This window comes from Trachypithecus francoisi, unplaced genomic scaffold, assembly GCF_009764315.1.
Source record: "Trachypithecus francoisi isolate TF-2019V2 unplaced genomic scaffold, Tfra_2.0 Lachesis_group14, whole genome shotgun sequence".
NCBI lineage: Eukaryota > Metazoa > Chordata > Mammalia > Primates > Cercopithecidae > Trachypithecus > Trachypithecus francoisi.
Window position 1 is genome coordinate 50,153,818 of NW_022681459.1, and position 23,924 is coordinate 50,177,741.

At 58.4% G+C, this 23,924-nt stretch overlaps 1 protein-coding gene across 9 annotated transcripts; it reads left to right on the forward strand.

Annotated features, from left to right (window-relative positions):
* Positions 1-518: 518 nt before the first annotated feature.
* Positions 519-23,770, forward strand: SMTN (smoothelin). Of its 9 annotated transcripts, XM_033233270.1 has the most exons (23): positions 519-674; positions 2,374-2,504; positions 7,153-7,301; positions 7,699-7,792; positions 7,885-7,963; positions 8,058-8,155; positions 8,877-9,197; positions 9,286-9,358; positions 9,985-10,056; positions 10,138-10,662; positions 10,854-11,026; positions 12,951-13,043; positions 14,510-14,662; positions 14,741-14,816; positions 15,941-16,105; positions 16,202-16,264; positions 16,477-16,546; positions 17,843-18,016; positions 18,214-18,331; positions 18,899-19,050; positions 20,035-20,199; positions 22,253-22,275; positions 23,463-23,551. In XM_033233270.1, the coding sequence occupies exons 2-21, from the start codon at positions 2,454-2,456 to the stop codon at positions 20,177-20,179; spliced, it is 2,844 nt and encodes a 947-aa protein (XP_033089161.1). In that variant the 5' UTR covers positions 519-674; positions 2,374-2,453; the 3' UTR covers positions 20,180-20,199; positions 22,253-22,275; positions 23,463-23,551. The 9 variants fall into 9 exon arrangements, with proteins under 9 accessions (XP_033089161.1, XP_033089160.1, XP_033089159.1 ...); XM_033233269.1 differs by lacking the exon at positions 22,253-22,275 and having other exon boundaries at positions 23,463-23,770; XM_033233268.1 differs by lacking the exons at positions 20,035-20,199; positions 22,253-22,275 and having other exon boundaries at positions 23,463-23,770.
* Positions 23,771-23,924: the final 154 nt, after the last annotated feature.

A 23,924-nucleotide genomic window follows, 5' to 3' on the forward strand; every position in this document is an offset into this window, starting at 1 on the left:
CTGGGGGAGGCGTGCTGTGTGATTGATCCTGCTCCACCTGAGATGGACCCGGCACTCCAACACAGGGCCAAGGTGCTGCCAGTCACTCAGTCCCTGCTCTGAGGTGGCTCAAACCAGGTGTCCGGAAAGCAGCCTAGGGACGGCGGCCAAGCTTAAACACTGATGCGAGAAACGGGTGGAGTCGAGGGAGGGGACGTGGTCTCAGGAACAAAGAGGAGGGCGGAGAGGGGCTGTCCTGAAGGCTCTGAGACTCCTACGACCCCAGGAAACTTACCTCGGCTCGGGGCGCCCTCCCCGACTTGGCGCAGAGCCTGCGTCCCCCTGCCGATGCCCACCCGACTCGCTAAAGCCACCGAGGCAGACGACCCCAAGACTACAATCTCCAACCTCCCTGGCCCGCGAGGGGGCGTGGCCATCAAATTGAATTTTCCCAATGGCGCACGAGAGTGGGAGGTACCCGATCGAGAATTGGCTGGCGCGTCCGGGCGGGGCGGGGCCAGCCGGGAGGCTGGCGCGGCTGGACGGGCAGCTCTCCACAGAATCCAGGGGACGGTTGCTGAGCGGGCCTGGGACACCGGCTCGCGGCGCCTCCCGCCTGCGCGTGTCTAATCCATCTGTCTGGTCCCGAAAGAGCTAAGCCGAGCCTGCGCCGGACGGGTGGGCTGGACTGAAAGGTGGGTGTGCGGACCGCGGGGGGGATCCTGATGCTGCCCCAACGTGTCCGGGGGTGGAACCCGGATATCTAGCCAGGAGTTCTGGAATGTCCAGACCTAGGAGCCCCCACCCATACGAGAACTCTAAGCCATGAGATAAAGTTCTGAGACTGTTGGGGGAAGACGCCCGCGGATTCCTAAAGGACCCCACGCCCCACAGGGGCACTAGTCTGTGGCGGCAGAAACCCTGGGGAAGCTGCCACAGAACCCTGAGGCCCCTCACAATGTCCCGCGACCCCAGACTGTGTGACAGGGAGCCATGGGATTGGAGAAGGGCAGCGACAGGGATCTTCTTATAGTCCCGTGGGACTATAAGATTAGGCATTGGGGGACACCTGCCCCTTAGAAGAAAAGGCATGGGGGGAATCAGAATGTCCGCAGAACCTAAGGCTGGTGACCACTGTACAGTCTTGAAGAGGTTTAAGGCAGACAGAGTAACTAGGTAAGAGGCAAGAATCCTAACAGGCAGAGATTGGGAGGTTGACACCTGTGAGCCTACCAGGATGGGAGGAGGAGCAAGCAGTGACTTAAACAGGCAGGGACCCACACACCCCAACTGTGTGGAGCTGTAACCGTCACCCCCTACCCATGCACCGGATGGGGTGACATCCCAAGTGACTGTTCTGAAGAGAGGGAAGGGATGATTGAAAGATGAATCAACAGGAGACAGGGGGGCAGTCCTGGGGCCATACATTAGTCAATCACCATACATTAACTAAGCATCCAGTGTGCCAGACTAGGGCCCCTCAAAGTCCAGACATTAGTTGGGGCTACAGGAGGAAGGAGAGATATACGCTGGGAGGCTGGGCCAGGATTTAGGGGTCCATTTTGATAAAATGGGGCTCTTGCCTCTGTCACTGAGAGTGTTCTGGGCCCTTGAGGGCACTTTGGAAGGGAGCTTCGGAAGCCGGAGATGACGAAGATTTTGATTACATCCTTCTCTGCCCTCTAAGTCTTTGGCTTCCTCCTTGCTTAGTGACAAATCCTTGGCCCTCTTCAATCCTCTCAGTTTGCCTGAAATCCAGAGGTTGGGCAGGTCAGCTTCTGAAAGCCCTTCCAGGTGGGGAATTGAATTCTGTGTGAATTGGCAGGAGGTGCTGGGTGCCTGGACACCTGGCTTCAGGAGGTCTGGACAGCAGAGCTGGCTCCAAGAATTGGAAGACACAGTGTACCTTCCTATACCTGGGGGAATGACAGTGGTGGTGGCAGCAAGAACTATGGGTTCAGCCCACAGCCAGAGGCTGAGCCTGGAGAGTGGGTGGGGGCGGGGTAGGCCCTGGGGATGGGTGGGTGGGGCAGGAAACTGGAGACTGGAGTGCACCCCCTGGTGGTAAGCACAGCTTGGGTGGGCCTTGCCAGCCTCTGGCTTCTCAATCCAGGTCCCTGCCCTCCCTATTTGAGGTTTAGACAGGATGAGAGTCCATCCCAGGCCACACAGCAGACTGGTGGCCAAGCTGGCAGGGCTGGAACCAAAGACCCCCTACCCTGAGTTTTCCAGCAAACCACCCTAGGGCAGAGGGCAACTTCCAGCCAGGAGCCACATTGCAGGATGGGACAGTAATGGACGCTCCTAGGTTGGAGAGGGAAGTAAGGCACAGAGCCTAAGGGTCTGTGGTTTCTAGAAGCCCCAGCATGCCTGATTCATGTCTGTCCCCTGCAGAATCCTCTGAGCTGGTGACAGGTGCCACAGGCACTGGGGATCTCACCAGAAAGGAACCAACGGAGCTAGGGGCCAGTGAGATGGCAGACGAGGCCTTAGCTGGGCTGGATGAGGGAGCCCTTCGGAAGCTGGTAAGTGGCCCCATCACCCACTGTGGGGACAGGAAAGCCAAGCCAGAGAGGCAGGGTCAATCCAGGATACCTCTCAGCTAACTGGAAGAAGTGATGGGGGAAAGGTCAGGAGGAGGGGGACACGGGAACAGAGGTAGGCCAGTTCCATGTGGCTGATGCAGAGGCCCTTGTGGCATGTGCCTGTCCATGCCAGCTGCTGAAGCCTAGTCCCTCCCAGCCCTCCATGGCCACCACCTGTTTAAACAGTAACTGCTGTGGACTCGCCCATGTGCAGCCACAGGTGTGGGGAGGCTGGATCTGCCTCTCCAGAGCAATAGCTGGGGCAGTGCCCACCCCTGGAAGCTGGCCCAGTGATCATGGTAGCAGCAATGATTAATAATGCCAAGGCCTGGCAGGGGGCAGGCTGGGTACTGGGTATATATACCATGTCATAGAATAATTACAGCAGCTCTGAAAGCCAGGGCACTGCAACTCAAGAGAGTTGAAATCACCTGCTCAAGGACCCCCATCTAAGAAGGAGCTGTGCCAAAATCCCAGCCCCATAGTGGGCCACAGGGGACCAGAGTCCTGGGAAAGTCAAGGCTGCACGAGGCCATAAGAGAGAGACAGGCTTTGTGGGCCCTTATGGATTCTGTGGCTTCTCATCTCATTTTTCTACTCCTGAGTCTCAGTTCCTCTGCCTGTAAAATGGAGGGAGGGAGGGAGATGTGTGTGCACCCAAGCTCTAGGTCCTAGAGTTGGCATGGGGACAGAATGAGGCATGGACCCAGATCTCAGGTAGAAGAAAGATGAGCCCACTCCATCCCCTTTCTTGTTCCTCTGAGAGCCCTGTCTATCCCCATGCACAGAGAGGCTGTAGGGCAACCCAGTGGGGCAGGGCTCCTCCCCCAACCCCCAAGACCAGGCAGCCTGACCTGGAGGAGGGGCCAGAGGAGCTCCATCTCCCCAGTCCCTGAACCTTGTCCATGGGGGTAAATTAAAGATTTACCTTACCTAGAAGACAAGTGACCCACCCCCCCTCATGCCTTCCCCTGCAGGCAGAGGCTGGAACCAGATAGCATAGCCCAGCCACTGGGCAGTGCCCAGCTGCTGCCATAACCTCCCCAAGGCACTCCTGCCTGTATGTTCTCAGACCAGTGCAGTAGACTCTCTGGGTGTCTGCCTCTCCACTATCACCGCAGGATGTGTGCAGCCTGGAGGGGATGGGGTTGGGTTTCCAAAGGTGCCCACCAGTCAGCTCCACCTCCCCTCAGGAAGGCCAAGTCCCATTGTGGGTCACAGAGTCTGCGCAGCCCAAAAAGAGGGAATGATGCTAGGCCAGGTTCCCGCGCATCCTCATCTCAAGGTGTCCACAGTCAGGCTCAGAGTTCTTCAGCCGCCACCTCCCTCTCTCATGCGAGGCTCGGGAGGCGCTGAGAAAAGTTTCGGAGAAGAAGCTGGAGCAGTGGCTGAAGTCAGTCCACCCACGCCCCAATTTCTGGGAAAGAACAGATGAGAACCTGCCCCCGTCTCAGGCTTGGTGCCGCTCGAAGTCTTTCCGACCCCGGGAGCGGCTCCTCCAGCACCCGGCGCCCGCCATTACTGCGCCCCGCGCGCCGGCCCGGCCCCCGCCGGCCTCGTGGCAAGAACGGGGGCGTCCCGAACCGGGCTCCTCCCCGCGGGGCCGGGCCTTATAAGGAAACACTGGGCCCGCTCCGCCCGCCCTGCGCCCCGCGTCTGGCCGATTTGGGGATACGGGCAGTCGCTTCCGGCCCCGGCTCCCGCACATTCTTGAGGATTGGGCGGGGAATGGGTGGAATGCGGGCGCCTGGGGACTTGCGTGCTCCTCCACCACCCGCCGGGACGCCCTCCCCTCGGTCCCGAGTTCGAGTTCGACCTCCGTCACTCAGCTGGGTGTCCTGGGGACCTTGGTTTCTTCCCTTTAGGTCGGGACACTGAAGCAGGCGGTAGCAGGGGTCTTCATATCTGGCTCCCCCTTCGGCGCCTAGCGCGAAGCCGGGTGGGCTAGGCGAGGGCGGCACCCTGCGAGGGAGGGCGGTCGCAGAGCCTGCGGGCCTTCAGCGCCCCCTGGCGAGGCCTCGCTCCACCGCCGACGGGACCTCCATGGGCAACTGGGGGAGCTGGGATTGGGAGAAACCCTGGAGAGTCCCCTGTGTTGTGCTGTTGGGGAGACTGAGGCCCAGCGAGACCTCAGGGCCTGCCAGGCTTTCCAGCAGCGAGGGCAGAGAGTACACGGAGAGCCGGCCCCCCAGGGGGAGGAAGCACCCTCTTTCCTCCCGGGAGAATTTCACTGGGCAGTTTCGGAAACCGCCCCATCCCCTTCCCCTTCCCCCTCAGTAGACAATGGCGCTTTGTACTTCCTTCCCTCCCTCCCACAGCTCCCTCCTTACACAGCGGTGGGGCCTGGGAGGGTGGAACAGAGGAGACACTGTGGTCCAACCTTTGCCTCCAGGCCCAAAGGTAAGGGTCGTGCCAGAGGGTGACCAGTGGAATGAGGTTGTCAGTCCCCAGCCTTGCCCACCCACTTTGGGGGATCAGAGGGAGGCTCCCATTTTCCAGATGGGGACACTGAAGCTCCAGGAGTTGTGTTGTAGAGGTGGCCAAGTTCCTACATCAGACTTTTGTCAGGGACAAGGACCCTATCTCAGAGCGCAGAACACTGAGAATGGGGACCTAGGAGACAAAAGGCTAGCCCTTGTCCCTCTGGGCGTCTTTACCCTCTGTACAGAAGGGGCTGGACTCTCTGTTCCCTCCAGCCCCCAGTCTCCAAATGTACCACAGGAGGCTCTAGGCCTGAGACACAGCCAGGACCGGGGGCTGGGGAGTGAGCCTCATTCCCCCTGCCTCTGCTATAAGGTCTCCTTAGGCCTGAGAGCATCTCTAGTCCAGGCTAGAGGGGTCTCCAACACAGTGCCAGGATCCCTGAGGTCCCCACCATGACAAACAGACCCCAATAGCAGAGCTATCCTCAGTCTAGTGCAGGCCCTGGAGTCAGAGAGACCTGGGTTCAAATCCTGGCTCAGGTTGTTTGACCATGAGCAAATCACATCTCCCTGGACCTCAATCTCCTCATCTGTCAAATGGGAATAACACAGTATCTAGGGTTTTTGTGGGTTTAGGACAAGTAGGGGGCTCAGCATAGGGTTCAACTCACAGGCTCTCCATAAATGTTACTGATGCCTCGGGATATGCTGCCCTTCCCATTTGCCCTCTCGTCTCTCTCCCTCCCCCTGACTGACTAGAACCAAGTATGGGGGTGATGCTTATTGCAACTCCAGCTATGTACAGGAGAACCCAAGTCACTGTTCCCAACCCCACCCACTGACAAATGAGAAGACCAAGACGCAGAGTGTTTAAGGGTTATGCTCCTGATCACCCAGCCAAGCTGGAACCAACTGGGGGCTCTGGCCTGAGTTTCGGGGGGCCTTCTCATAATTCCTCAGGAATGTGGAGCCTGGAGGGCTCTTCCCCCAAGACTCTCCCTGCTTTCTTCAGACTAGGACAAGCTGGCTCATGGCTGAGTTGGGCCAGCCCACACTCCCTGCTGAAAACTATCTCCATTCCATCCCCACCCTTGCCACCTGGCCTTCCCACTAAGCAGAAAGGAATGATGGGAGGGTGCTAAAAAGGGAGATGATAGAGGGTTCTTTGACCCTACCCCTGAATGATTTGGGGGGTGGGGACAGAGGAAATCACCCCGCCTTCACTGGCTCCTGTCTGGTTATCAGACCCACATTGGAGGCTTATCTCTGCCACTATCTTCCAGGGGAACCCTGGGCCAGTCCTCTCTCCCTTGAGCCACGGAGGATCTGTAGGGGGTGGCTCTACATGGTGGAGGTATGGGAGAGGCAACAGGATTGGCTGACTCACTCCAGAGAAGGTGTTCTTTCCTGAACCTGGTTAGACCAGTGACCCCCAATTTCCTGGGAACTGAGGGACTAAAAACCTGGCAGGAGCACCTGTCACCCAGGGATGCCCTCTCTAAGGCCCTGGGGTGGCCCCTAGTGCCAGCCACCTTATATGTCTGGGGAATTGGTCCTTTCACTCTGCGCCCTGGCTCCTTTGATGGTGGCTAGGGCCAGGCCAGTGCAGTGGGGACAATAGCCCTCAGCCAGGCAGGACTCCTGAGCACCTGCCCTCAGTTTCCCCATCTGTGGATGAAGCAGTCAACCCCCAGGTGGGCTGTGGTGTTTGGTCACTAGACCATGGGAGCCTCCCTTGCTCAGAGGGTAGACTTCAGCTCTCACCTTTCCCTTTAGGGACCCTGTTAGTGGCTCATAGGGTGGCCTTCCTCCTCTTCCTCCTGCAGTAGCTCCCTGGCTTTTGGGGATCTGGGCTCTGAGGGGCAGGAATCGAGTTGTAGGAAGGAGTGCCTGGCTTGGCATCTGGCACAGGTGGGCAGTTTCTGGCTGTCCACTCAGTCGTGTGCTCTGTGAACCACAATGCAAAGTGGGCTCCCCAAGAGCCCTGAAACAGTGGGCTGGGTCTACCCCCGAGACCCTGCGTGGGCAGGCAGGCACGTGAAGAGCTTGGGACAGAGGGAGTGGACACAGGCCACATATTGTGCCCCAGGCAGAGCCTGTGGGCAGCTGGTGCCAGCCCTCCGCCCCTGGCAGCCAAAATGACTTGCCCCTCGCCCCCGCTGCAGCTGGAGGTCACAGCAGATCTGGCAGAGCGGCGGCGCATCCGCTCAGCCATCCGGGAACTGCAGCGGCAGGAGCTGGAGCGCGAGGAGGAGGCCCTGGCATCCAAGCGTTTCCGTGCTGAGCGGCAGGACAACAAGGAGAACTGGCTGCAGTGAGTAGCGGAGGGTGGAACATGCGGGTGAGAGGGTGAGTGTGCGCCCCAGCTCAGCTCATGTGTGCAGGCAGGCGTGAGCACAAGTGTATCTGTGGACTGCATGTGACAATGGCAGTACGTCCACACACGCTTCTGGAAAAACAGGGATGTTTGTGGGCATGGAGCATGTACTGATTGTGGCGTCGCGGACTTGCTGGTGTAGACGGCACGTCTGAGTGCGTGGTATTAGTGCCCATGTCCATGGGCATATGTGTATCAGTGTGCAGTCAGGGTGTGCACAGCCACATGCCCTTCTGCCAAGGTTCTGGGTACTCTGTTCTGGCTCCTGCCCTTAGCCCACATCCTCCACGACCTGGCCATGGCAGTGGTGGTCACAGTCATGATGTCTCTGCAGCTCTCAGCAGCGGGAAGCTGAGCAGCGGGCTGCCCTGGCACGGCTGGCAGGGCAGCTGGAGTCCATGAACGATGTAGAGGAATTGACTGCACTGGTGAGGCCCAGGCTGGGGCAGGGGATGGGGGCAGGGCAGGTGAAGACCTGGATTCCACAGCCCAACACCCGCAGCCTGCCTGTCACCCACAGTTGCGAAGCGCTGGTGAGTATGAGGAGCGCAAGCTGATCCGAGCTGCCATCCGCCGCGTACGGGCTCAGGAGATTGAGGGTATGTGGCCTGTCCCGTCCCCACCCCTGCCCTGCTGTCTGCTGTCCACAGCACCTCCCCACTACTCACCTGACACTTGCTCCTTCCCTTCCAGCTGCCACCTTGGCTGGGAGGTTGTGCAGCGCGCGTCCCAACAGTGGCTTAAGAGAGGACAGCAAGGGGCGAGTGGCACACAGGCTGGAACAGTGTGAGGTAAGGAGGGTGGGAGGGTGGCCCAGTGTCCTGTGCCCATGGATGCCAGTAGCACAGAGCACCTGTGTGTCTTTGCTAGGCTGGTATTTGACTGTAAGGGGCCCACCCCTGCCATCCAGCCTCTATTCAGCAGCCAGAGGGATCTCCCAGAAATGCAAATCCGGCCCTGGCACCTCCCCTGCTTCAACCCATCCCAGGGCTGCCCCTCACCCTCAACACAGCCCACATCTTTACCTTGGCTTATGAGGCCTGCATGTCAGACCCCAGCTGTCTCACAGTTCACTCTCTGTTCTCCAGAGAGTGTGGGTGAGAGGTCAGGCCATGCAGGTTCCCTAAGTGGCCAGCAGAGGCCGCTGGGTCCACAGTCCTGGCAGGACCCCACTCCCACTCCAGATGAACCAGGCTGAGGCCAGGGGTCAGGAACCTCCACTCCAGGGATCTACTAAGGCTCTCGTCCCCAATAGGTCTCCTGCCGTACCCACCCACTGACATCAGGACCTGGTTCTCTCTGAACCCCTTTGGCTAGGTAGTGCCAAGAGATTGGGAAGTGGCGATCAGGGACTGCCCTTAGCATGTCATTACCAGTGCTTGCGCAGGAAGCCATGCCCCACCACTCTGCTTTGCATGCCCTTCCCTGGGCACTTGCCAGCCTGGCCCTCAGTAGTGGGGTTGGCACTCGAGGCCTAGGGAGCCTTGGTTATATACTATGGGTCCCTTACAGGTGCCAGAGCGAGAGGAACAGGAACAGCAGACAGAGGTCTCAAAGCCAACTCCCACCCCTGAAGGCACCAGCCAGGATGTGACCACAGTGACACTCCTGCTGCGAGCCCCACCTGGGAGCACATCCAGCTCACCTGCCTCACCCAGCAGTTCACCCACTGCTGCCTCTCCTGAGCCTCCATTGGAGCCTGCCAAGGCCCAGTGCCTTACAGCCGAGGTTCCAGGCGCCCCAGAACCACCCCCCAGCCCACCCAAGACCACCAGCCCTGAGCCTCAGGAGTCTCCAACGCTCGCCAGCACTGAGGGCCAGGTGGTCAACAAGGTGAGTCTGGGTGAGGGGCAGGGATGCCAGGCAAGTGAGCAGGTCTGGGAGTCATGCCTTGCTCATGCTGTGTTCTTCTCCCTTGCAGCTTCTGTCTGGCCCCAAAGAGACCCCTGCTGCCCAGAGCCCCACCAGAGGCCCCTCTGACACCAAGAGAGCAGGTGAGAGTCCCAGCAGGGGTAGTCACAGGCATCTGCCTTCCCCTCCCCCAGCCTCCCTTTCTCTGCCTAGAGAATGGGCTCTTGTGCCTGGCAGCTCCAGCTTCCTCAGGTCCAGGCAGTCCCTGATACTGCACCCCACCCCGAAGTGTCCCCGCCCCTAACTAGGCCCACATCCCCCTCCACCCCCATGGTTAGAGGCCTCCCCTGCAGCCTTGAAAGGCAACGGGCCTCAGGCACATTCTTCTCCCCAATAAGGGAGTCCACCCATCTCCCAGCTGGAGCTGTGGGCAGCACTGGCCAGGGGGGCTGTCCCCGCTCCCCATCTGCAGGAAGGATCTGGGCATCCTTCCTCCAACCTAAGCCTCGCCCGGCCCCCAGGAGTGTTCCAAGTCATCCTAGGGTCAGTGTGGGAGGGGAAAAGGTGCCTGTAGGAGAGACGCCGCCGAGTGGGGATGCCGGAGTGTGGGAGATCCAGGAGGGGATGGAGAGGTGGGGTGGGGGTTGAGTATAGGAAAGGGTGGGAGGCTAGGGAGGTGTAGAGGAGAGGATTATGAGAGTTGGACCCCCACTATCCCCTGTCTTTTCTCTTTCCCCACATGGCCATCACCCCCTCCCCAACCTGCCAGACGTGGCTGGACCCCGACCCTGCCAACGATCCCTGTCGGTGCTCAGCCCCCACCAGCCAGCCCAGAACCAAGGTACTACTTATTCTCACCCTGCCTAGGACCTGGGCAGACCCTGTCCCACCCAGTCGCTGACAGCCCTCCTGTTCCTTCTAGAGTCCACCCCCCTTGCCAGCAGACCTTCCTCGTTCCAGCGGGCTGGCTCTGTGCGGGACCGTGTCCACAAGTTCACATCTGATTCTCCTATGGCTGCTAGGCTCCAGGATGGCACATCCCGGGCTGCCCTAAGTCCCCTGACCCCCGCAAGGCTCATGGGCCCCTCTCTCACCAGTACCACCCCTGCCTCCTCCTCCAGTGGCTCCTCCTCTCGGGGCCCCAGTGATACCTCCTCCCGGTTCAGCAAGGAGCAACGAGGAGTAGTAGCCCAGCCCCTGGCCCAGCTTCGAAGCTGCTCCCAGGAGGAGGGCCCCAGGGGGCGGGGCTTGGCTCCCAGGCCCCTTGAAAACGGAGCAGGGGGGCCTGTGGCACGTTCAGAGGAGCCTGGTGCCCCATTGCCCATGGCTGTCAGCACTGCCGAGCCAGGGGGCAGTATGAAGACTACATTCACCATCGAGATCAAGGACGGCCGTGGCCAGGCCTCCACAGGCCGGGTGCTGCTGCCCACAGGCAACCAGAGGGCAGGTAGGCCCCCCAACTGCCTCCCCAGTGGGGATGAGTGCCTGCAACCGCACTTCTGCATACAGGACAGGTGCTGCGGCCAGAGCTCAGGGTGTCTCCAAAGGGTGTGCTGGGAGCGAGGGCACTATCAGCCTTGTCTGGCACTGCCCTCACTCCGCCTGGTCCTCCTGACAGCTGCCTTTCTCCCCACTCAGAACTGACAGTGGGACTGCGGGCGCCCCCCACCCTACTCAGCACCAGTAGTGGGAGCAAGAGCACCATCACTCGTGTCAACAGCCCTGGGACCCTGGCTCGGATGGGCAGTGTCCCTCATGTCACCAGCTTCAGCCATGCCCCCCCCAGTAGCCGAGGAGGCTGCAGCGTCAAGGTGAGCCCCTCCTCACCCCACCAGTCTCACCATCCGTCAGCCTCACATACACTGCTTCAGGGTGTAGGGCAAGTAGGGTTCCTCTGCTCCTCCCCTACTGCACACACAGAGAAACCGAGGCCCAGAGAGGGAAGGTGGCTGCTCACAGACCACAGCCAGTCGGTGGCAGAGCTAAGGCCAGACCCTGGTGTATCAGCCCCTAAGTGTGTCGAAAGCTTACTCTGTACTGGTGTTACACTTCCTGGATGCTGATCTCTGATCCTTAGTCCGAAATTGGTTGGTTCATTCCTGGTGAACAGATGGGGAAACTGAGGCTCAGAGGGTGGTGAGGGCTTGCTCCCCTCTTCCTGTGGCAGCCCCAGTGCCCCTGCGCCCACCCACACTGGACATCAGCCCCGAGGTATAGAGCAGCTCATCTGCTCATCCAAGATCAGCCTGGCCCATTAGGAGATTGGAGATTAGCGATTAGCATCTGCGTCAACCCCCCTGTGGGGGTTGGGCAGAAGCTGGAACAGACAGGCAGGGGGGCACCAATCAGGTGAGGCAGCAGCCTAGCAGGTGCCTTGGGAACTGAATACCCAGCACGCTTCCATTATTAATTCCCAAGCCCAGGATCCACTAGCTGGGAGCTCAGCCGGGGAAGGGATCCCCAAGTGGGCCACCCGGCTGCCCAGGTAATGCCCTCTGTGCTGAACCAGGGACTGAACGGGACTTTGGCTGAGGTGAGATGGCTAGGGCCAGCTTTGGGCCTTCTCATGGGAGACGGAGAGAGTGAGGGAAAGAAAGCACCCTTCCTTTCCAAAAAAGCAGGATCCAGCTGCCTTCTGACAAGGGATTGTGTAGGGTGGAGTAGGGGGACCAGCTGAGGCCCTTGAGGTGGATGGGAGGTGCTACAGTGAGACCTGGGTCTGGCACCACTAACTTGCCTCAGTTTACTCATCTGGAACCAAAGAGGACAGGTGATGTGCTATAATGTGCTTGCTCAAAGCCTGTGGTTGGATGTGAGCACCATGGGCAGGCCAGAGGGCTTTTATGTCAGACCAAGACACTTTTTGTAGCAGATCACTCAAAGTCCTGCCTCCCTGTGCCTCCATTTCCCCCATCTGTTCCAGCTGTCTAAAACAGCTGGAGTTAGGGTAAAGGGTAAAGGAGCGCAGGCTCTGGAGTCCAGCAGACTGATTCTCACAGCTAATGTACATGGTGGTCAGGTCCATTACCTGTTCCCTGCCTCAGTTTCCCCACCTGTGAGGCATGGGGCCCTGATCTCAGTGATCTTCAGAACCCATGCAGTCTTACTGTGCTGCAGGCCTATGATTTCTGCAGGGCTAGAGCCAGGCCTGGCGATCTGCCTGCTTGGGCATGCCCCCCCTCCCCCACTGCCCCTTCCACAGAGGCGCCCAGAATAGGTTTCTATTTGGGCTGCAGCTCCAGCTGGCTGGTGGCGGGCTGGGAGGCAGGGGCGGGGCAGGCCCGCGCTGCCCTTGCCTTTGCCCTCGGACCAGCTGCAAAGACTCAGACACTGTCAGCCAGAAGCAGCAGCCCCTGCCACTGCCCCACCATTACCCCCCATAGCGTCCCCACCAGCACCATGCCGGGGGTACCAGGGCCTGGGCCTGAACTGGCCTCAGCCCTTGAGGAGCAGTTGGGCCGGGCACTGGAGGAGCTGCGGGCGGTGGCTGAGGCAGGCCGGGCGGCAGTGACCCAGGCAGCCGAGGTAGCTGTAGCCACTGTGGAGCCAGTGGCCCGGGCAGCTGAAGAGCTGCGGGCAGAGAGAGCAGCACTGAGCCGGCGGCTAGATGCACTGAGCAGGCAGGTGGAGGTGCTGAGCCTGCGGCTGGGGGTCCCACTTGTGTCCGGCCTCGAGCCTGAGCTGGAGCCCAGCGAGCTGCTCCTGGCCGCCGCCGACCCCGAGGCCCTCTTCCAGGCTGCCGAGGATGCTGGGACCCCTGTGGCCCACCCACCTGCCTTCAGCACCCGCCGCCGCTCCTCCACCGGCACCACCCGCAGCACTAGTCTCGTAAGTCCCTCTGGGATGGCGGGGGGGGATGGTTTGAGCCAGGCTCTGCCTCCGCTGTGACTTTAGATATGTCACCACCTTCTCTGAGCCTCAGTTTACCTATCTTTACAGGGGACTGGGGCACTAGTGCTGTAAGACTAGGGCAAGAGGGTGCCAGGCTCCAGCCCTGAGGCACACGTGGCAGCTGCCCTGGCAGCCCCTGGCATGACCCAGGCCCCACCCCCCAGCTCCCTGCCGCCCTGCACCCTGGCTAGACCAAGCCTCCCTGAAACAGCTGCCACCTCAGCTCTCCTTACCCTTATAGCAGACAGAGAGGCCCTGCCAGGAGAGGAAGGGCCATAATAGTTGGCCTGGGGCCTTGTCTTCAAGGGGCTAGGGAGATGCCCTGGGAGGGCTGCAGGGCTGGAGACTCCTTAGAGGATGGTTTCCAGCAGGGGTGAGGCATGGGGAGGTGGTACAGAGGAGAGCTTCATGGAGGTCTTGGCTCAGGGCAGCCCCAGTCAGACACCTGGTCAGGAGCCTACGGGCCCTGGGCCAACCCCCTTGGCAAGGTGGCAGGCAGATGGGGGGCAACATGTGCTGCCTGGGCACTGGCCCAGGAGGACCCAGGCCTCGGGAACTGGCAGCACAGAGCAGAGCCTGCCTGGGAGGGGGCTGGGAACAAAGCAGCAAAATGAACTGAGGTTCAGGAGTTAGGCTACTTTCAGCTCAGATCCCAGGCTGCATCACACTTAGAGAGAGACTGTGGACAAGTCAGTTAGCTGCGCTGAGCCTCAGTTTTCCCTTCTGTGTGTGTGTGTGTGTGTGTGTGTGTGTGTGTGTGTGTGTTTTGTTTTGTTTTGTTTTGTTTTTTCTGGTCTTGTTTTGTTTGCGACAAGGTCTTACTCTGTTGCCCAGGCTGGAGTGCAGCTGCGCGATCATAGCTCTTTGTAGCCTCTAACTCCTGGGCTCAAGTGATCCTCCTACCTCAGCTTTCTGAGTAGCTGGGACTATGGGTGCACACCACCATGCGTAGCTAATTTTTTATTTTTGTTTTTGTAGAGATGTGGTCTCGCTATGTTACCCAGGTTGGTCTCAAACTGCTGGCAACAAATGGTCCCTCCCTCCTCGGCCTCCCAAACTGTTGAGATTACAGGCATGAGTCACTGCGCCCAGCCTTCCCTTCTGTTAAATAGGGACAGTAAAATCCCTAGTGCTTGTACAACGTTACTATGGACTGGAAATCATCATTATTATTACTATACATTGTATTAATACAATTCTGGGTACATGGGAAGCCCTACAACAAGGCTGTCAGTGCCTCTTCCCTGACTGACACTGACATGGCCATCTTTGGGCAAGCAGGCTGGCAGGCTAGCGGTGATTTCCAAGGCATGCCAGCAACCCTAGGATCTGCTCCCCTATCCACTGGGGACATGGATTCCCCTGCCCCTGCTTAAAGTCCATGCCCTCTCTCCACCCTGCAGATGGAACCAGAGCCAGCAGAGCCTCCCTCTGCAGCAGTGGAAGCAGCCAATGGGGCCGTGCAGACCCGAGTGAACAAAGCACCAGAGGGGCGGAGCCCTCTAAGCGCTGAGGAGCTGATGACTATTGAGGATGAAGGAGTGTTGGACAAGATGGTATGGCCAGATCTGGTGGGCTGGGGGTTGGCAGAGGCCAACAGGCACCAGGTAGCCAATGATGGGCTCTATATGCAGCTGGATCAGAGCACGGACTTTGAAGAGCGGAAGCTCATCCGGGCTGCACTTCGTGAGCTCCGACAAAGGAAGAGAGGTAGAGAGCCAATTGCCCTACCCTAGATCCAGCTGCCCCATTCCCCAGCTGCTCCCCTCATACTCTGGGGTCCATTTGTGGATACCCCAGCTTAATAACTGCCCTACCCAGCTTCTCCTTCTCTAGATCCAGCAGTTCCCTTGGCTATTCCCCGCTGGATCCAGCTGTTCCCTTCCCTGGCTCCTCTCTCCTGCTGGCGACCCCAGTTATTCTTCCCAACCAGCTTCTCTTCTTCCTAGACCCAGACACTCCCTCCCGCAGCTACTCTCTCCTTGGATCCAGTTGCCTCTCAAAGTACTGTCAATGACTCCTTCCCTGAATCCAGATACTCCTTCTCCCTGCTGCTCCTCTCTCCCTGAAGTCCACTGATGGCCATCTTAGCCTCTGCCCCATCCAGCTTCCCTTTTCCTGGACACAGCTACTTCCTCCCCCAGATAGTTCTTCCCTGGACACATCTGTTCATTCTCTTAGATTCTGGGTTCAATTGCTTCTCCTCTCAAATACTCTCAATTACTCTTTCTCTGAATCTAGCTGCTTCTGCCAGGGCCCACTGATGGCCACTCCAGTCTCTATCTCTACCCACCTACTTCTGTTTTAAGCCCAGTTAACCCCCTTCACTAGCTTCTCTCCCAACTACTCTTCCCCTGGATCAGATTGCTTCTCAGCTCCCATCAATTGCTCCCTTCCTGGATCTAAATATTCCTGCCTCTCCAGCTGCTCTTCTCCAACCAAAGACCCACTGATGGCCCACTCAGCTACTTCCTCATTCAGCTTCTCCTTTCTTGGACTCAGCTACCCCCTCACTAGATCTAGATACCTCTCCTGACTTAGCTACTCATTTCCATAGAAACTCCCTTCTTGGATCCATACCCCTTTGAGTTTAGCTATTCTGTATTCTCTAGTTTCTGCCTGAGTCCATCAGCCCCTTCCCACACTCAATTCCCTGTCAAGTTATGGGTGTCCCCTCACCCCAGCTATTCCTAGAGAGGCCCTTGTTACCTGTGTCATTCATGTTTCTAACAAGCCACCCTCCACCCCATCTTGTGTGCCCCATGCACCTGTGCATCTATGCTGTGTGGGTGTTGGTGGCCCTTTTGTGCTTGCACGGGGCATCACCTGCCCAGACCAGCGGGACAAGGAGCGGGAACGGCGGCTGCAGGAGGCACGGGGCCGGCCAGGGGAGGGCCGCGGCAACACAGCCACTGAGACCACCACGAGGCACAGCCAGCGGGCAGCTGATGGGTCTGCTGTCAGCACTGTTACCAAGACTGAGCGGCTCGTCCATTCCAGTAAGGGGCCATATAGGGCCCAGGGCTCAGGGTGGGAACACATCCTCCCCCGGCCCCCTATGCCTTTCACATCCTTCTCATCCCCTGCCCCTGCAGATGATGGCACACGGACGGCCCGCACCACCACAGTGGAGTCAAGTTTCGTGAGGCGCTCGGAGAGTAAGGCCACCTGGCGTCGCCCTGTGCCTGCCTGCCTGCCTGTCCGCCCACCTCCTCCGGCTCTTCCTTGAACTCTCTCTCCGTGTCTTCAACTGTGCCGTCACTTTCTTTTCTCTGTCTGTGGCTATTGCCATCCCTCCATACAGCCTCCCATCCCATCTCCCGATGTCCAGCCCCACCCCTCACCTGGTGCCCCTTCCCCTTTTCTGCAGATGGCAGTGGCAGCACCATGATGCAAACCAAGACCTTCTCCTCTTCCTCCTCATCCAAGAAAATGGGCAGGTGAGCACCAGCACCCAATCCCTGACCATAGAGGAGTCAGTGCCACAGGGAACCTAACTGCAAACCCATTTTACAGAGGGGTAGGCGGGGCACAGTGGCTCTTGCCTGTAATCCCAGCACTTTGGAAGGCTGAGACAGGCGGATCACTTGAGGTCAGGAGTTTGAGACCAGCCTGGCCAATATGGTGAAACCCCATCTCTACTAAAATTACAAAAATTAGCCAGGCGTGGTGGCAGGCACCTGTAATCCCAACTACTGGGGAGACTGAGGCACAAGAATCACTTGAATCTGGGAGGCAGAGGTTGCAGTGAGCCGAGACCACTCCACTGCACTCCAGACTGGGCAACAGAGCGAGACTCAGTCTCAAAAATAAATAAATAAATAAATAAATAAATAAAATAGAGAGGTAGACTGGGATGCTGGGAGGTAACAGGTCTATAGCCAGGGAGGGGCAAAGTGAGAGTTAAGGATCCTGCTCTTTTTGGGATCTCATTTTATTCTCAACCACACCACAGGAGAGGTGGATGTTCAGGGAGGCCAGTGAGTTGCTTAGGGGTTCACATCTCTGAGTGGCCAAAATAGCATTGAAGCCTTAGAGAGGCCTACCTAACACACTGAGCTTCCTGGTGGCACTGCCACTTGCCAGTATCTGCAAACCATGTCCCAGGTCACAGAGCACCTTTATACCTTAGCCCCATGAGGAAGGAGGGCACCCGCATGTAACAGAGGCTGTTGGGGCTGGCAGAAAGCAGGAACAGAATCAGAGTCCAGGATGGGAACCAAAGGGGTCCAGGGACTCTGAGTCAGAGAGACCTTGTTCAAGTTCTAGTTCCAGCGATCATGTCCTCTGAAATCTTAGGCAAGTTACTGCCAGGGGTCTCAGTTTCCTCACCTTTAGTGGAATTGGTAAGGCCCCTCCCTGCTCTTGTGAAGTTTAAAATGGCACACAGGAAAGGATCAACAGAGATGAATCATTATTATGTTAGTCGTCATTTTTATTAGCGGATAGTGCCCAGAAGCTGAACTCACCTGTAACTTGAGGGTACAATGAGCCTTCTCAGAGAACTGCTCATGGGTGGGGGAGGGGGAGGCGGAAACCCGTTGAAAACCTTGCTGTCATTTGAGCCTCAGTGAACTCTAAAATGGGTGTGATGAGGACGCCTCCCTCCCTGGCAGGCGTTTGTGGCAGTGGAGATACTAGTGTGCCACAAGACACCCTCTCCTCCTCGCGAGTGGTGGCCCAGACTGGGGAGCAGCCCTCTTCTCCCTGCCTAACATGCGCCTCCCCAACCCCAGCATCTTCGACCGCGAGGACCAGACCAGCCCACGGGCCGGCAGCCTGGCGGCGCTCGAGAAACGCCAGGCCGAGAAGAAGAAAGAGCTGATGAAGGCGCAGAGTCTGCCCAAGACCTCAGCCTCCCAGGCGCGCAAGGCCATGATTGAGAAGTTGGAGAAGGAGGGCGCGGCCGGGTGAGCTGCAGAAGTGGGCTGGGCAGTGGGGGGCGGGGCTTCATAGTTGGCCCGGCAGCGGCGGGAAGAGCGCGCGGCTAGATCTGTGGTGCAAAGGCCCGAAGGTCACGGAAGGCGGGACCTGGGATCCACTGGGTGGGCCCACCGAGGCACGCCCCTTATAGTCTTGTGACCTGGTCCTGACACCGCCCCTACAGCAGCCCTGGCGGACCCCGCGCAGCCGTGCAGCGATCCACCAGCTTCGGGGTCCCCAACGCCAACAGCATCAAGCAGATGCTGCTGGACTGGTGCCGAGCCAAGACTCGCGGCTACGAGGTGAGCCCCGGGAGGCCGGGGGGCCTAGAGGCCTCCCCAGATCCCAGCTCAGCACCCCCCTCTTAGCAGAGCTCCTTTTATTCCCCAGTACACTTCCCGCCACTGTGTGGCCTCACAGGGAGCATGGAAAGGCTCTTGGGGTGAGGAAACTGAGGCTCAAAGAGGACACAAGACAAGCCCTAGATTCCAGCATCAGTGATGAAGTAACAGGGCCTCTTGAGTGGTGGGCAGGGTTCAAGGCTGGATCCCACTCTTGGAGTCCCCTCCTTGTTGCTCTGTAGGAGGCCCTGAGTCAATTTCTTTAAAGGAGGGAAGGAGTGATGAGGCATGACTATGGCCTTAGCTGCGTGGCGCTGGGCCTCTCAGTAGCTCTGTCCCTCGAAATCACAAATATGGGAGTTGACAGACTGACTCGGAGGAGGCTCGTGTTCCAACTATTCACTCATTGTGCAAGCTACAGGGCCTCTCTGTGCCCAGTGCCCTAGGTCTGGAATACCAGAATGCTGAGGGGTAGACAGCAGCGGGGAGTTGCCCCAGGGTCCTGACCCGTCCTCTTACGGCTTATAGCATGTCGACATCCAGAACTTCTCCTCCAGCTGGAGTGATGGGATGGCCTTCTGTGCCCTGGTGCACAACTTCTTCCCTGAGGCCTTCGACTATGGGCAGCTTAGCCCTCAGAACCGACGCCAGAACTTCGAGGTGGCCTTCTCATCTGCGGAGTAAGTGTGGGCCCTGGCCCTGCTAATATTGCTGCACATCTGGGGCTGGACATCGGGACCAGGCCCAGTTGCCCTGAGAACCCCTGGAGCAGGCTGGCCACTTGGTCAGTCAGCAGCTGAGACCCCCTTCCCCAGAGAGTCCCCGTCCTTCTCCATCCCCGCCCACCCGCTGCTGAGCGTGCCAGGTGCCCGCCGGAACGAAGGAGCCACAGGCCGGCCTACCAGCCCGGGCCAAGGCCCACCAGGTGGCCCTGTCCATATCCCCTCCATCCTCCCTCTGCCCCCTTCTCCCTCTCTCTCCCTTTCTCTGTCCTGCTCTCCTCCCACTATCACCAGAGCTTCCTGCTCCCACGGGATCCCGGCTGGAGATTCCAAAAGGAGGCTCCTGGCCCGGGCACCGTGCCCGCCCAGCCTATATAGTGCTGCCAGAGGCTTATATAGGACCTCAGCAAGCCCTCCACTTTGGAATCGTTGCCCCGTCTGCTCACCTCACCCTCAGCACCCTTCTCCATCTGTCTTCCCTTCTCTCCCCTTTTCTTTCTGGTTTCCCTCAAATTTCTTCCTCTTCTTCCTTCTCCCCCTCCTCCTCCCACCACCTCCTCTCACGCCTCCCTCACCCCCTCTCCCCGGGGCACAGCCCTCCTCTCCAACCTTGGTGCCAACGCCATTTACCCCACCCCGCGTTCCCGCTTGCCCCTAGAGTTCTCTGCACCTGTGACTGGTTTGGCCCCCACCCCTGTCTGCATTGCACACCATTAGTGATGGGTAGTGAGCGGCACGTCCACAGTGGGGAGGCGGCATGCGGGGGGCTGGCAGACTGCAGCACTGGAATCGTAATTGAACTCATGTCTCTGTGTGTGTGTGTATGTGTGTGTGTCTGTTTCCTCCCCTCTCTCTTCTCTGCCTCTTCCCTCTCTTCCCCACCTGGGGCCCTGGCCTCCTGCCCCCGTCCCCCACCCCTTCCCGGCCCCCTACCCTCCCCAGGACCCATGCGGACTGCCCGCAGCTCCTGGATACAGAGGACATGGTGCGGCTTCGAGAGCCTGACTGGAAGTGCGTGTACACGTACATCCAGGAGTTCTACCGCTGTCTGGTCCAGAAGGGGCTGGTAAAAACCAAAAAGTCCTAACCCCTGCTCGGGACCCCACGGTGAGAAACGCCGCCTCTCCCACCTGCCCCATTTCACCAGAATCTGCTCAGCAAGGCACAGAGAGGGTCCAGGGAGGCGGGTGCGAGAAGTAAGGGGGGCATTTAGTCAAGCCAGACATAGCCCTGTCCTCTGGCAGTTCAGGGCCCAGCAGGCGAGACCATTCTAAATGGGCGGTGATGACCCAGGTGAGCAGCACTGTGATGGGGGAAGCCCAGGGGAGGTGGCTGACCCAGGCTGCAGGTCTGGGCCCCCCATCTGAAAGAAGTGCAAACTAAGCTGGGATCTGAACAAGTTCACACTAAAGGAGGGAGAGGGAGTTCCAGACAGAGGGATCAGCCTAGGCTTAGCAGGGCAAGAGAGCTGGAGAGCGCAGCACACCAGGAAGGGAAGAAACTTGAGTCTGGATATGATGGAGGAGGAGGGGGCCACAGTTAGAAGTTTGACCTTCAGGCCGAGCACAGTGGCTCATGCCTGTAATCCCAGCACTTTGGGAGGCCAAGGCAGGCAGATCACGAGGTCAGGAGTTCAAGACCAGCCTGGCCAACATGATGAAACCCCATCTCTAGTAAAAATACAAAAATTAGCCAGGCGTGGTGGTGCATGCATGTAATCCCAGCTACTCAGGAAGCTGAGGCAGGAGAATCACTTGAACCCAGAAGGCAGAGGTTGCAATGAGCCTAAATCGTGCCACTGTACTCCAGCCTGGGTGACAGAGCGAGACTCTGTCTCAAAAAAAAAAAAAATTTGACCTTCCTCCTGAGGACAACAGGAGTTATAAAAGGTTTCCAAACAGAGGAGGGATGGATGTAGCATTCTAGGACCTTCCTTGGATGAGGCTTGGACGAGAGATGGGATGGACTAGATGGCAGGAATAGCTTAAGAGCGAGAGAGACAGGCTTCCCAATAGATCTGGTTTGGAGAGGGAGAGGGAAGGTCAAGAAGTCTGCCAGGCTCCTATGTGGGCACTGGGGAGTTGGTGGTGCCCTACTCCAAAGTGGGGAGCTCAGGAGCAGGACCAGTTCAACAGGAAGATGTTTCTGGCTGGGGGTTCTGGATCCTAAGCCAGCTATGGCATTTCCTCTGTGGTCACCTCACCTCAGTACCAAAGTAGAGAATTCAGATCCTGAACTAACTACCCCATTACAGACAAGAAGCTCAGAGAGAGAGATGGGCTAAGACTGTCCTGGGGGTGGGAGGGAGAGGGAAGATGGTTAGTTCAGAGGTGGGGCCAGAAACTGGGACTCCAGACTCCCCACTTAGTAGCTGTTTTCCTTGCCCCATCACTGCATTCCCGCCCATTTTGTAGAGAGGATTGAAAATAGAGGCCCAGAAGGAGCAAGGGGATTGGCTGAAGGAATGTGAGTCAGTGACAGGTAGGGGCACACTCAGATGCCCCTCGGGACCTAGAGCCATTATGGGGGGCAGTCCACAAGTGCACACACACACTCAGAGAAGGAGCGCAGATGAGGGGAGGATGGGCTTGGTGCTATCTCCAGATCATATATGGACTTAGGAGCTGCTGCCCAACAAGCCAGCTTGGAGAGAGAGGGGCCCAGCCCAGCCCTGATCCAGTTGGAAAGTGTGACTCAGCCGTGCTGTTGCTCAAGTTGTCTGGTGTTTGGCCTGTCACTGGGGCAGCCTGAGCCCTGAGCCCTGAGCCGTGAGCCCCAGTGTAAACAATGGCTTTATAAGGTCTCCAGGGAAGGGATTAGGGGTGGGAGGGAGCACCAGGTTAGAGAAGGAGGTCAGGATCCCCGGGACAATAGCCACAGCTGGAAGAAGCTTCAGAGAGAGGCTGCCTCTGCATCATGGTACAGCTTGGGAAACAAGCCCAGTATGGGATAGGGATGACCCCAGGGGCACGTAGCACATCAGCAGCAGACCCAGAACCCTCTCACTCATCCTAAATTCTTGTAAGTTCTCAAATGAGGTAGGGAATAACTGTCCTGTTCTAAAGAGGGGGAAACCGAGTCATAGAAAAGGGCCTTATCTAGCACCCACAACTGGTTAGGGATAGAGTCTGGACTAAAACAGAGGTATTCTGCCTCCCAGGTTTCTTCTTGGAAGGAGTCCAGGTGAGTTGGGAGTAGGCCCAGCCCTGCCACAGTTCTGAGTTTGTCCATAAGGGCACAAGATGGGAAGTGGTCCTGGGTTCTCAGGTGTCTTGAGAATAAGGAGGAATTCTTGCCATTATGCCTTCCCTGCCACAGGAAACTCATTCCGCAACATTGAATGCTTGCTATGTGCCAGGTGTGGTAGATAGGAGACAGCAAACAGGGATCAAGACAGAAGAGGTCTTGCTCTGGGGGTTGAGGGACAGGGGAAAAGAAGCCAAAGAGCAGACTCCAGCTTCAGAGCTCTGGGGGCTGTCAGTTGCTTAATAGGCACAACCCACTCACTCCAGAGTGGGGAAAAGGCTTTGCCAACACCCAGAACTAGGAGCCTGGGTCCCATGCGGCCTAACCTGCACTTACTAAACCGTGGGGCTTGAAACAAGTCGCTCCTCTGCTCTGTCACTCAGTTTCCTCATCTGTGAAGGGCAACTAGCATTCTGAAGGATGGCCAGAAGGGTGGTCCCACCCCTGAGCATGGTGTAGATGGTCCGTTGGTATTGTCTGGGATCCTCATCTGCCTCCCCTGCTCTACCCAAGGCAGGTGATAAGGGTTAGAGAACCCCTCTGCTGCCCACACATTCCCTGGCCTCCACCTCCAGCAGCAGGGTTATCCCTACCCCCTGTCGAAGAACAGGGGTCTGGGCCTCTCAACAGGAAGTACCGGGTCAGGCAGCTAGCAGACAATCATTGGGGGACCACAGACTAACTAGAGTGAGAAATGTCCACAGAGAAAGGTTGGCCACTGATGAAGGCCATTTGGGTGCAAAGGTCCAGCTGAGAGGCTTCTACCAACTGAAGTGTGCCAGTGAGGGTGAGCAGAAGGCGGTCTCCAGGGAGAGCACGGACAGGGTTTGGAACCAGCTCCTCCCCAGGGTTGGAGGAAACAGACCCAGGACCTGCCTGACTGGGATGGCGCGCTCTTCTGCCATCTCCGCCTCCACCTGCCTAGCTCTGCTCCCCCGCCCCATCTACCTCCAGGCTTGGGTAGATGAAGCCAGGGGCTCCCTGCCTTCCTGGAAGGCTTTTCCCTGTCTGGAGTTTATGAAAGACCAGCAGGCAATGCGGCAATAAACAAGACCTTGGGGTAGAAGGGCGCCACAGGAGGCGGGGCCGGCGCTGACATCCACCCCCGTACCCCATCCCTGCAGGATGCTAGTGGACTGTGTGCCCCTGGTGGAGGTGGAGGACATGATGATCATGGGCAAGAAGCCTGACCCCAAGTGTGTCTTCACCTATGTGCAGTCGCTCTACAACCACCTGCGGCGCCATGAACTGCGCCTGCGCGGCAAGAATGTCTAGCCTCCCTGCCCGCGTGGCCAGCCAGTGGCAAGCTGCCGCCCCCACCCTCTGGGCACCGTCCCCTCCCTGTGCGCCCGCCCACCGCTGCCCTGTCTGTCGCGACACCCTCCCCCCACATACACACGCAGCGTTTTGATAAATTATTGGTTTTCAACGATTCTGACTCCTCCCTGCGTCTCCTGGGGGTGGAGACGGGGTTTGAATCGAAGGCGGCTCTGCAAGGTCTCCAACTCCAGCAGCCAGGCACTTGGGAATGCGAGGTCCCGCTGGGGTCCTCAGAGGTTCTTCTTCCGACTTCCCACCCCATCCCC

What these genes read in the sequence shown, in the direction of transcription:
- SMTN (XM_033233268.1), top strand. Translation starts at nt 2,454, where the DNA reads ATGGCAGACGAGGCCTTAGCTGGGCTGGATGAGGGAGCCCTTCGGAAG. An exon ending in CCACCCGCAGCACTAGTCTC is followed by an intron (nt 13,044 to 14,509) that starts GTAAGTCCCTCT and finishes TCCACCCTGCAG; the next exon opens with ATGGAACCAGAGCCAGCAGA. An exon ending in GAGAAGGAGGGCGCGGCCGG is followed by an intron (nt 18,017 to 18,213) that starts GTGAGCTGCAGA and finishes CCGCCCCTACAG; the next exon opens with CAGCCCTGGCGGACCCCGCG.